This window comes from Rana temporaria, chromosome 3, assembly GCF_905171775.1.
Source record: "Rana temporaria chromosome 3, aRanTem1.1, whole genome shotgun sequence".
Classification (NCBI taxonomy): Eukaryota; Metazoa; Chordata; class Amphibia; order Anura; family Ranidae; genus Rana; species Rana temporaria.
This window is the reverse complement of record NC_053491.1, coordinates 277504743-277517568: the sequence shown is the minus strand read 5'-3', so window position 1 is coordinate 277517568 and position 12826 is coordinate 277504743. Positions and strand designations below refer to the sequence as shown.

The window sequence follows — 12826 nt, the reverse complement described above, 5'->3', positions numbered from 1 at the left end:
ATCCACGCCCCATGAAATGTTTTAAATGTGGTATTCACCAAAGGTCATCAGGTATGCTGTAACCATCAGACTAAAGCTCTGGGCTTTCCTCCTGTGTTGCCTGCTCATTTCTGGAGTTGGGAATGCCAATGTGTGCAGTTCTTCGCAGTAGGATGAAACGCAGGTGCAAAAGCTCAAGAGGTGAGCATCTTCGTGTGGCCCTTGGCAATCCAAGCCCCATGAAATGTTTTAAGTGTGGTATTCACCAAAGGTCATCTATGCTGCTTTTGAATACTTTCACACAATCACTTTACATTGCCTGAGCTGTAAGTGTTGTCATGTTGTAACTCCCCCCCCCTTTATTTGTTTTAATGTAAGTTTAGTTAAGGGCTCTTTCACACGGGGCGGGGGACCGCCCTGTCATTCGCTGGCTCAGCAGGGATCAGCGGAGCGATCATGATCCGCCCCGTGAACCTCTGCTTGCTCAGCGGGAATCGCTCCGCTGATCCCCGCTGAGCCAGCGAATGACAGGGCGGTCCCCCGCACACTGTGCAGGGACTGCCCTGTCTTTTCTCCGCTCTTCTCTATGGGGGGGATCGGATGAACAAGGACCGTCTGTCTGTGTTCACCCAATCTGATCTGCAGACGGATGGATTGCGGAACCAGGTGAGATCGGGTGTCAGTGGATGTTCATCCGCTGACACCCGCAATCTCATAGGGACCAATGTATGTCCCTTTTTCATCCGTACACGGATGGATGAAAAAGCGGACATACGGTCCGCCCGTGTGAAAGAGCCTCAAGGATAATTTGTTAATTGGCACAGTCTCAAACACAAAATGCTTCTAAAATACTGCAAATGAATGATATACTGAAAACTATTGCCAATGATTATGTTTTTACAGGTTGGCCTTTTTCGAAAGTCTGGTGTAAAGTCTAGAATCCTGGCTCTACGAGAGATGAATGAATTAAACTGTAACTTTGTGAATTATGAAGGCCAATTTGCATTCGATGTAGCAGACATGGTGAAGCAGTATTTCCGTGATTTACCTGAACCTATATTTACCAACAAGTTGTATGAATCTTTCCTGCACATTTATCAGTGTAAGATCCTTCTCTGTTCTGCGTACCTTGTCACCCAGAAATGTAATGACTTTTTTTTTTTCTTTCATTAAATTTTAATTGTGCCATATCAGCGTAAAGTGGCAGGATCATTTTTTAAAGAACATTACCCCATTCACTCTTGCACGCTCCCGTAATTCTGTTCCTTCTTAAGACGAAACCTCTGTAGGCATTGGCATCACCTGACACTGCTTTAATGACTTCCTCTTCTCCCTTATGGGATAATGTTCATGAATAGGGATTATATATAGTGGGCATTTGGGCACCAATGATAATCCAGCAGCCAGATAATGAAAGGAGATGCCCCAAATCCTTCTAACTATAAACCTCCAAAATCTAAGTACAGTAGGTATCATATAGTAATAAAAACAACAACAACAGAATAAAATTATGAGACTTGTTAGCATTATCTGCAAAAAATTACACATGAATTTTTGGTATAGTCTGGAGAAAATATTGTTTGGGAAGAAAATTATTAGTGTTGGGGTTTCAAATAGCAGCTCTACTAAAGAAATGTAAAAAGAAACGCTACCTTCATCTGAACTTTTTTGCAGTTGTTTGGTTGTTCAGATTTTCCTGTGACTGAACCCATATAGTTTTTTTTTTCTTGTCTCTCAGATGTGCCAAAGGATCAACAAATGTTTGCAGCTCAGGCTGCTGTAATGCTACTTCCAGATGAAAATCGTGAAGCCCTTAAGATGCTTCTGTACTTCCTAAGAGATGTGGTTGCTTGTGCAAGTGAAAACCAGATGACCCAAACAAATATTGCTGTGTGTCTCGCTCCAAGTTTATTTCATTTAAACTCCCTCCGAAGAGAGAGCACTTCTTCAAACAGGTATGGTTCTGATTGTGACTGAGTAAAATTAACGTTTTATGGCATTTGTCTTAATGATCCAAAAGAAAAAGAAGAAAGAAGACCATTAAGTGAAGTATTTTTTTTTTTATTAGGATTTGTACATTTTTTTCCTCTACCCCTATCCTGGATTTACAATTTGCATGTTTTAATGCAATATGTAGTTAATGCGTGTAATACTTGCATAACTTCAACAAGTCCGTCAGAACTTGTTGAGGCTAACAACTGACAGCCCTACCATTAATAGAAAATCTGTTGCGCATGCACTGCCAATCTTGGAGAAGAGATGCTCCTTAGGAAAGATCGCAGTGGACAGTTAAGTATAGGATTTGGAGGACTTTCTGGATGAAAAAGGACAACATTTTAGGGATAACTGTACTAAAAGGGCGAGTTATCCTAGGGTTGGTTCACAACATATGCATTTTCTTTCTGCAGCAAAAATGCATAGACAGTAGGTTACATGGATTCCAATGGCATAGTTCTCACCATTATAGTGTGTTCCAGTGCAGTCAAGAAAACGTGCTGCATTTTTTTCCACATGGAACTGCAATTGGATGCAAACATCACACCGAAATGCACCAGAACGCACGTCACTAGCCTCATTAATCCTTTTGGGAAAAACATTTAGTTTAAAAAAAGACCAATCTTCTGCTTGCCCCAACATTTCTATTACTGCCAATAATGAGTCTTCACATTTCTGTTTACCAAAAAATATATTCGGTATTCTTCATATGCTGATATGTAAAAGGCCTTATATACATTATTTTAGGTGAACAGGTTTTTTTTATATATTGGGCCACAAATGCCAAAACTTGAATCTATCATATTTGATTTATGCAGAACATTTTTTTTTTTTTAAACATACAGCGGGTAAAATAAGTATTCAACACATTACCATAAGTAAATATGTTTCTAGAGGTGCTATTGGCATGAATTTTTCACCACATGCCAGTAACAACTCATGTAATCCATACATACAAAGAAACCAAAACAAATACGTTAAGAAATTAAGTTATATGTAATAAAATGGAATGACACAGGGGAAAAAGTATTGAACACATGAAGAAAGGGAGGCACAAAAAGGCATGCAAAGCCAAGACACCAGCTGAAATCTATCAGTAAAGTAATTAGAAAGCAATCCTGCCCCTTGTCAGTGCAAACTGATATCAGGTGGTTCAGTCTCAACCGATGGCCTATAAAAAAAGGTCTCTCATTACTAATGTGTCACACAAGAAACCTCTCATGATGGGTAAAAGCAAAGAGCTCTCTCAAGACCTTGCAACCTTATTGTTGCAAAACATACTGATGGCATTAGTTACAGAAGGATTTCTAAACGTCTAAATGTTCCAGTAAGCACTGTTGGGGCTATAATCCAGAATTGGAAAAACATAATTTCACCATAAACTGGCCATGACCAGGTGCTCCTTGCAAGATTTCTGTCAGATGAGTGAAAAGAATTATCAGAAAAGTGTCGTCCAAGAGCCAAGGGCCACTTGTGGAGAGCTTCATAAAGACCAAGAATTAGCAGGTACAATTGTTTCAAAGAAAATAATAAGTAATGCACTCAACTGCCAGGGCCTGTATGCACCCTCATTATGCAAGACTCCATTGCTGAAGAAAAAGCGTGTTGAAGCTCCTTTAAAGTTTGATGCACAACATTTAGAAAAGCCTGTGAAAGACTGGGAGAATATAGCCTGGTTAGATGAAATTTAACTCTTTGGATGTCATAATACACACCATGTTAGGAGGTCAAATGGCACTGCACATCACCCCAAAAACGCCATACCAACAGTGAAGTTTGGAGTTGGGAACATCATGGTGTGAACAGGGCTGTTTTTCAGCATATGGTACTGGCAAACTTCATATCATTGAAGGAAGGACAAATGGAAAAATGTACCAAGAAATTCTTGATAAAAATTTGCTGCCATCTACAAGGATGATGAAGATGAAATGAGGATGGACATTTCAGCAGGACAATGATCCCAAACACAAAGCTAAGGAAACTCTCAATTGGTTTCAAAGAAAGAAAATAAGGCTGCTAGAATGGCCCAATCAATCACGTGACTTAAATCCAATAGAAAATCTATGGAAAGAACTAAACATCAGTGTTCTTAGAAAAGGACCATGGAACCTTCAAGATTTGAAGACTGTTTGTGTGGAAGAATGGGCCAAAATCACACCTGAGCAATGCATGCAACTAGTTTCTCCATACAGGAGGTGTCTTGAAACTGTCATTACCAACAACGGATTTTGTACAATGTATTAAATATTGTAAATTTAATTTACCGTGTTCAAAACTTTTCCCTGTGTCATTCCATTTTATGACACATAACGTAATTTCTGAACTTACAAAGAAACAAAAACAATATTTTTTTATGTTCAGATTACATGGGTTCTTACTGACATGTGGTGAAAATGTCAATAGGACTTTTAGAAATATATTTACCGTATTTTCGCTTTATAAGACGCACCTGACCATAAGACTCACATAGGTTTTAGAGGGGGGAAACAAGAAAAAAAAATTCTTAACCAAATGGTGTACTAAAATATTTACCAGTGCCCATGAAATGCAGCCTGACCTGTGCCAAAGAAATGCAGCCTGACCATTGCCATTAATGCAGCCCTGACCATTGCCAATAATGCAGCCCGATCATTGCCAATAATGCAGCCCTTCATTCAAGGGACCCCCTCCTTGTACCACGACTCTCACCCCTGCCCCAACCTCTCACAAAGTAGAAAAAAATTGGCACTGTGTAGCGCTCCTCTTACCTTAACTATTGGTACTGTAGCTGTGGCTGGCTGGCTCCCGCGTCCTCTGTGGCTGGCTGGCTCCCGCATCCTCTGTGGCTGGCTCCCGCGTCCTCTGTGGCTGGATGGCTCCCACGTCGTCTGTGGCTGGCTGGCTCCCACGTCCTCTGTGGCTGGCTCCTGTGACTGGTTAGCACCCTGGCTCTGCTGTGGATGGGTCACCATGGCTGGCTGGCTCTTGTGTGTGGCTGGCTGGTTTTCTGGTGTGGGTGCATCACCCTGGGTGGATGGCTGCCACCCTGGCCCTGCTGTGGGTGGGTCACTGTAGGTGGCTGGCTGGCACTCTGCTGCGGGTGGCTGGCCTGGCTCCCTGCTGTGGGTCAGTGGGTGGGTGGCTGGCATGGTACACCCTGCTGCAGGTGGCTGGCCTGGCTCTGTGATGTGAGTCAGTGGGTGGCTGGCATGGTGCATCCTGCTGTGGGTGGCTGGCTGGCATGGTACACTCTGCTGCGGGTGGCTGGCCTGGCTCCCTACTGTGAGTCAGTGAGTGGGTGGCTGGCACGATGCACCCTGCTGTGGCTGACAGAGAGGGGAGCTGATAGAGAGAGGTGGGCTGACAGAGGGGGAGGGGTGCTGACAGAGAGGGGGCGCTGACTGACAGAGAGGGGTGGGCTGACTGACAGAGGGGGAGGGGGCTGACAGAGTAATCAGAGGGAGACCTTTAGGAGACACACAGCCGCCAAGCAGAGAGGCGGGACTCACACGTGCAGCTGTGCCGGTCACCATACAATGCAATCACTCACAGACCAGCCCCGCCTCCACATGTGACAAGCTCTGTCGAGACCAATCGCAGACGCCCATGTCGGGCACGGGCAAATTACCCCATTTGACCAATCACAGGGCGCTCATCGGCCATCGCTAAACTGGGCTCACAGCGGTCACTGTGTGTGAAATGTGCCGGCCGCCAAGGGCTGCATTTGTGCGGAAGTTGGCAGTGGGAAGACTTTCAGATTTTTCTCGTGCAGGGGGGGTGGCTTCTTTGATCAAAACACAAAACGGTCTTATGGTCCAAAAAATATGGTACCTAGAAAAATGGTGACGTGTTTAATACTTATTTTACCCACTGTATTTATTATTGGGTGTATATTAAAAGAACACCTAAAAGATTTCAGAGCGTATATTTTTAAAATTTAAACATGTTACAGTTTAATGCTATCAGTTATCTGATTGTGTGGGAAAGACTTTATCTCAGATTTGCTGGATCCCAGTAAAAATGATGTAAAGAAAACAAATTTCTCAGGCAGCTGTGGGACCACAGAAAAAGCTAGAGTGGGCTGCATCCGGTCAACATCCTGACATCTGGATGATCCTACACTAGATCAGAGTAAAAGCACATACTTCTGCCGTGGGATGTCTGCTATTTAGTTTGGTTGAAAGTCAAATCAGATAAAAAAAAAAAGTTTGAATAATTTACATGTTTTATTCCATAGCCCTTTTTTTCTTCAGAAAACACCCCTTATATCCTATTAACATGCATGGAGACTGATAGACATTTTAGCAGAATTACTTAAAAAGGATTAACTTTTTTTTTATTTTTTTTATTTTGAATGACCTAATCCTACTCTTTACAAATCTTTCTTGTATGCAGCATGAGTGGATCATTGTGTAGTGTGTTCTTTTTTTTTTTTGCGTCTTTTCTACTTAAAAAGACTACTTTGAAGGAACTTGCCAGATATATAGATGTTAATGTTTTACTTTGTAATGGAGTCTTCAAAGAAGTTCAATCTGAAAGCCCTGGCTCCAGGGATTAATCTCTTATCATCAGTTTCTTTGTGTGGTGTCATTCACTAGTGTTGTTCTGTAGATAATCAGGCAGGAAATATGTTGTAATGATGTCATAGAGAACTTTTACTTAAAGTTAAGAGTGAAAGTTAGTGATTTGTTATCTAGAATTCTCTAAACTATTTAGAATATTATTTAGGTGAAAATTATTTACAATAGGTCTTGTATACGTAATTACAAAGAAGGTACATATTTTACTTTCAATATACTGTAATTTATAAATTTTTATCACAATGAAGTATATAACCTCAAAACAACAGCAATAGATCAAACGTACATAAGCAAAACAAGAGCGGAAACATTGCCCCCCCAGGTATATGCTCCATACCAACAAATTACATTTGATGTAAAAAAAAATCTGAGCCAATGACTGTGGAACAGTACACAGCTCATATTGTAATTGGATATTAAGGTAGCATAGAGCTGCCAGCAACAGAAGCAGACCAAGTATAGAAGAGACATTCACCCCCCAGACCCCAAAACATATTTTTCGTGTAACATAATCCATGTAATTTTTCTCTTTGCTTGTGCAAGGGATACAGAAGGTTTCTTCCAAGATTTGGCAATAGTCATTTTGCCGCCCAACAAGATGCAGATCAAGCGTTGCACACTATTATGTGTACACTCAACCGGGACATTAGGAAGGACAATTTGTTGTGTTTGTGGAATTGATACACCTGTAACGCTAAGTAACAGAGCAAAGATACCATTCCAAAAGCTTTAAATCCTAGAGCACTCCCACCATACATGATACATAGATCCCAACAGGTTACACCCTCTAAAACATAACAGAGATGTGGAGAGATACATTCTTGCCAGTCTTGTGGGGATTAAATACCATCGGGTAAGAACCTTCACATTAGCTTCCATTAAGGCAACATTCACATTACCAGTAAATTAACATTAAAATTATTTATGCCATAGTTCAAGGTCCTTATTTTCTGCTAGAACCCTCTCCCATTCTAACATATAAGAACATTTGGGAGGAGTGCCCAGTAGTACCCCATAAATAAGATGGATACCTCCCCGCTGACCAGAGTCCTGTGTGCATCACTTCTCATAAGAAGTAACAGTGTGAGTGGCCTGTCCCTCTGGCTTGATAGATCTCAGAAAGTGGAAAAGCTGGAACAATCAAAAGTGTTCCATAAGAGACATCTCAAGGGTTTAATCGCAAAAACATAGTGTAAAAGAAAAATGTCCAATTCTATAGAGCCCTTTATCAAGCCACCACTGTAATGCCTTGGTATCCTGTCCCAGAGGAAAAAGCAGATTAGTCACTTCCTGCCCAAGGACGTCATATGATGTCTTTGAATTTCAGAGGGGATATCTGAATGATGCCTGCAGCTGCAGGCATCATTCAGATATCTTTCTAGAGCCAGCAGTTCTGTGCACTAAGCCGGCAGTTGAGACGATTGATCGTTCTTACAGGCAGCGGGAAGGGACACCCCTCCCTTCCGCCACCCTCTGGTGCTTACCTGGGCTCGCCTGTGCGATCGGAAACCCAGAGAAAGAATACGCCGCCACTGTATGATGATTATAGGCCAGATAGTCCCCAGTTATTGCTATGACCGTCAGAGGTCCGGGCGCAACGTTATGACGTCACGTGCAGCCGACGGAAGTAAACAAAGCCGAGTTCTTGGCTGGAAAGAAAGAGATCATATAGAGAAAGTATCCCCCAATATACACAAGGGGACTTTTAAGGTAACTAGTATACAGAATGTGAATACATTTTATTTAAACACTGTTTAAAAACATGGGGCCAGATTCACAAACGAGATACGACGGCGTATCTACTGATACGCCGTCGTATCTCTGTTTCTAACTATGCGACTGATTCATAGAATCAGTTACGCATAGCTAGCCCTAAGATCCGACAGGTGTAATTGAATTACACTGTCGGATCTTAAGGATGCAATTCTAGGCCGGCCGCTAGGTGGCGAGGCCATTGCGGCCGGCGTAGAATATGCAAATGAAGACTTACGGCGATCCCCGAACGTCCCGAACGGCCCGTCGATCTAAATCTACGTCGTTTCCGTCGAGTTACGCCGCGTAAAACTAGGGCTGAGCCCTAGTTGTCTGCCATGGTAAGTATGGCCGTTGTTCCCGCGTCGAAATTTAAACATCAACGTCGTTTGCGTAAGACGTCTGTGAATGGCGCTGGACGCCATTTACGTTAACGTCTAAGCAAATGACGTCGGTGCGACGTCGGTTAGCGCAATGCACGTCGGGTAATTTACCCGACGGAGCATGCGCAGTACGTCCGGCGCGGGAGCGCACCTAATTTAAATGGGACTCGCCCCATTCGATTGGGCCCGCCTTGCGCCGGACGGATTTAAGTTACACCGCTGCAAATTTCCAGGTAAGTGCTTTGTGGATCGGGCACTTAGGCAGGATATTTGCGGCGGTGTAACTTAAATCAGAAAAGTTAAGTTGCGCCCGGGCTACGTGAATCTGGCCCATGGTGTATATATCACCATGTACCAACATATTAAAAAGATATGACAGAATTAAATAGGATAAAAGTGTTCTCCTGGTGCTGTTTCTCACGCGTTTTAGGACCTGCGAAGAGTCTTTTCTTTAGGGGCATCCCATAAGGAGATTAACAAATTGCAACACTCTATAGTAAAACACAACATACATTAAGAATCAAAGGCCAGAGACAAAAAATGGGAGCATCGTAGAAAGTGAGTTTGGAAAAATACCAATCCAACAGAGTCTGCACCTTATCTGTCAATGGATAAAAGAATATTTATTGGATCATCCGATACCACTCTGAAGGTGTCTCATAGGAGGTGAGCTCTTTTATCACACCCATTTAGCTGAGAATCGAAAATGGTAATCACGCAAAGGGTCATGATAAAAAAAATATGTTCAGTCAATCATGAGTCTTGAAGGTGTTAGCTGTTTAATCAAGGGTCTACAAGTATGTCAAAGTAAGAGTGGTTCCTGTGGAGAGGGATATAGACACCATAAATAGCTTTCAACATAGTTGGTGGAAGTGGTAAATATAACTATCTACTGTACGTGTTAATGTGTTTGTGTGTGTATATATATATATATATATATATATATATATATAATATCCGTAGCAGCGTGTGTATACATACCTAGAGCAACTTTATTTAGCGCCTCTCTAGAGGGGCCAGGGGAAGCATATCATAATTCCTGTGTAAAGCAACCCCTCTAGAGATAGGTAAGAGCAAATCTGCTTTCACATAATATCTATATACAGTATATGCCTGTACATACTCGGGCATTGGCTAAACACTAGGATATGGCAGCATTGCAAATAACTCTCTTGACAAAATTGTAATTTTCAAATATTTAATCCCTCTCTAGTTTCCGAATCTAATTGTCGATAAGTAGATAATGCATATTGACCTTGGAATCAAAGAAAACACCTGTATTTGGATTTTGCAAAAGCATTTGACACAGTTCTCCATAAACGTTTACTGTACAAAGTAAGGTCCATTGGCATGGACCATAGGGTGTGTACATAGATAGCTACAAGGACATATGAACAAATTAATGGGGTGGGCAACTACATGGCAAATGAGGTTTAATGTAGAAAAATGCAAAATAATGCATCTGGGTGGCAAAAATATTAATGTAATCTACTCACTAGGGGGTGAACTTCCTGGGGAAATCTAGGATGGAAAAGGACCTGGGGGTCCTAGTAGGACGATAGGCTCAGCAATGGGATGCAATGCCAAGCTGCTGCTAAAAAAGCAAACAGAATATTGGCATGCATTAAAAAGGGGATTAACTCCAAGGATAAACTGATAATTCTCCCATTCTACAAGACTTTGGTCTGGCCTCACCTGGAGTATGCTGTCCAGTTCTGGGCACCATTCCTCAGGAAGGATGAGCTGGAAATGGAGTGAGTACAAAGAAGGGCAACAAAGCTAATAAAGGGTCTGGAGAATATTGGTTATGAAGAAAGGTTGCGAGCACTGAACTTATTCTCTCTGGAGAAGAGACGTTTGAGAGGGGATATAATTTCAATCTATAAATACCATATTGATGACCCCACAATAGGGATAAAACTTTTTCGCGCACAAGTGCCAACGCAATCATGTTATGTGCAGTAAGAGGAGTAGGTCATCCTAGTGCATGTCTCATTGATGGCACCTCCCTCCCGCGTCAGCGTGGCCACATCACGTGCGGCGGGGGGGGGGGAATGATTGGACCATCATTGCATCTGCATTACATCATGTACAGTGGGAGGAGTAGGCCATTCTAGTATGTGCCTCACTGATGGCACTATGATTGGACCATCATTGCATCTGTATTACAGGTGGCTGTCCACTGCATTATCAGCGCTATTGTATCATATATAATGGGATGGATAGGTCATCTTCCCATAGATTTTCCTATTAGCTGGACTTTCAATATACGCACTGAACAGCTAGCCGTTGCGCATGTGCTGGAAATAAATATGCAGTCTGATTCACTGTTTGCAGAGCAGATGTGGTAGGCATAGCAACCATAGAGAGATGAAAAGTAGAAAGCAGGTAAGTAATACACAGGAGGGCCAATGCTATTCAATAGGCCCCCCATATCAGACATAAAGATGCCATCCCGTATAGATAAAAAAAAGGGGGGTGGGCATTGGTTAAAGAGAGCATATAGGGCAGGCTCCCACAGTACCTTCAGGAAAGAAGAGACCAAGAGTGACATTTGGTCTATGCATATCAAAGGACATACAAGTCGCAGAATTCAGTGCAGTCCATAAGTTGGTCAGCCATTTCCAAAGCCACTTCCAGGGGATTATAAAGCTATCACATGAAAACAATGACATCAAAGTACAGTGTCTAGTATGAGATTACGCTCAGACGTGACAGTCAATTCGCAATTGGACATATACATTTGACATACATTAAACGGTCCAGAGACAGCCCCATTAGAATTATAGATTGTAAATAGCTACAATTGGCCACTTAGGGGGGGCAAGATGGTATTAAAGGGATAATGTGCTAAGAATCTTTTTCACAGATTCCTGACACAAAACCTCTAGGAATGGTCAAAAACTTAATTGACTTTTTAATCCTGGTGGGGTGGTAGCCCTAAGTTCCGTGATCCAGCGTGCTTCATGCTGGAGGAGTCCCCTCCCCCCTCCAAAATTTGGATGAATGTGATCCAGGATCAAAAATAGAATTTGGGGACGTATACCTCTATGATAATCCCTAACATGTCTCCCTAATGGGAGCTCAGAGTTGGCTGTTTGTATACTCGTAATATGTCTACCCGCACGTTTATGAAAATCCAATTTTGTCCTGCCAATGTAAAAACTTAGTTTTAGAGGGTTAGTTTCTAGACGAAATGAATCGTCTGTTGAGTAACTTCTTCTTAACCTTAAATACTGACTATAAGGGATTGATTGTACCAACGGTTGAGGGTGTGCACTAGTTGCATGTAGGATTGTGTTTCCCGCAGTGAGCTTTCGAAAATGACTCCCATTAATATTTTTTATGATTTTCACAACCAAAAAAGTAATCATAGCAGCACTGCAAGACATTGATGAAAACTCATGACATTTTAATGTATATAACAAACCCAAGGGTGACTTTGCCAAACAATGCTAAGGAAATAAAAAAGTAAGGAGAACTTTCAAACTTCAAAAAAATCCTATAAAAACAGAAATTTTAAATATAGGAGTGGAGAAAAAAGAAGAACTTGCTTTGCAAAAACAATACTCATACACGTGGGTGAGAGGAGAGTTAACTTATCTGGGGGTTAAATTGACATCTACAGTAGACGGTCTGTAACTTGCCAATTTTATCCCTCTGTTAAATGAGATAAAAACAGATTTAAAAAAGAACACAACAAGAGCACTTTCATGGTTAGGAAGGATAAACGCCTTTAAGATGACTACCCTCCCAAAAATAACATATAAATTCCAGATGTTACCCATAGATATCCCTCAGAGTTTTTTCAAGACCATTAAAACAATGCTGATAAAATATATATGGAAAAACAAAAATCCAAGAGTAAATTTTGGAACACTTGATGCCGCCACGTCACCAAACCAGGAAGTAAAATACTTCCACGCATGCGTCGAATCCATTCGACGCATGCGGGAGATATCTGTCCACTGGTTAGGTGTACTAACCAGCGGACATGTCCGCCGGACAACTTTCCAGTGGACATGTTTCTTAGCATAGGTAAGAAACATTTGTCCGCCGGATATCTGTCCGCTAGCCTGTACACACGATCGGATCTGTCCGCTGACACTGGTCTGCGGACCAGTTTCAGCGGACAGATCCGGTCGTGTGTACAAGGCC

At 42.0% G+C, this 12826-nt stretch overlaps 1 protein-coding gene across 3 annotated transcripts in view; it reads left to right on the top strand.

Moving 5' to 3' along the window:
- LOC120932350 (rho GTPase-activating protein 7-like) overlaps positions 1 to 12826 on the top strand; it is a 172102-nt gene that overhangs the window by 100027 nt on the left and 59249 nt on the right. For all 3 annotated transcript variants that reach the window (XM_040344672.1, XM_040344671.1, XM_040344673.1), the window contains exons 8-9: positions 883 to 1081; positions 1718 to 1934. In XM_040344672.1, coding sequence (XP_040200606.1) covers positions 883 to 1081; positions 1718 to 1934 — 416 coding nt within the window. The remainder of the gene's footprint in view (positions 1 to 882; positions 1082 to 1717; positions 1935 to 12826) is intronic.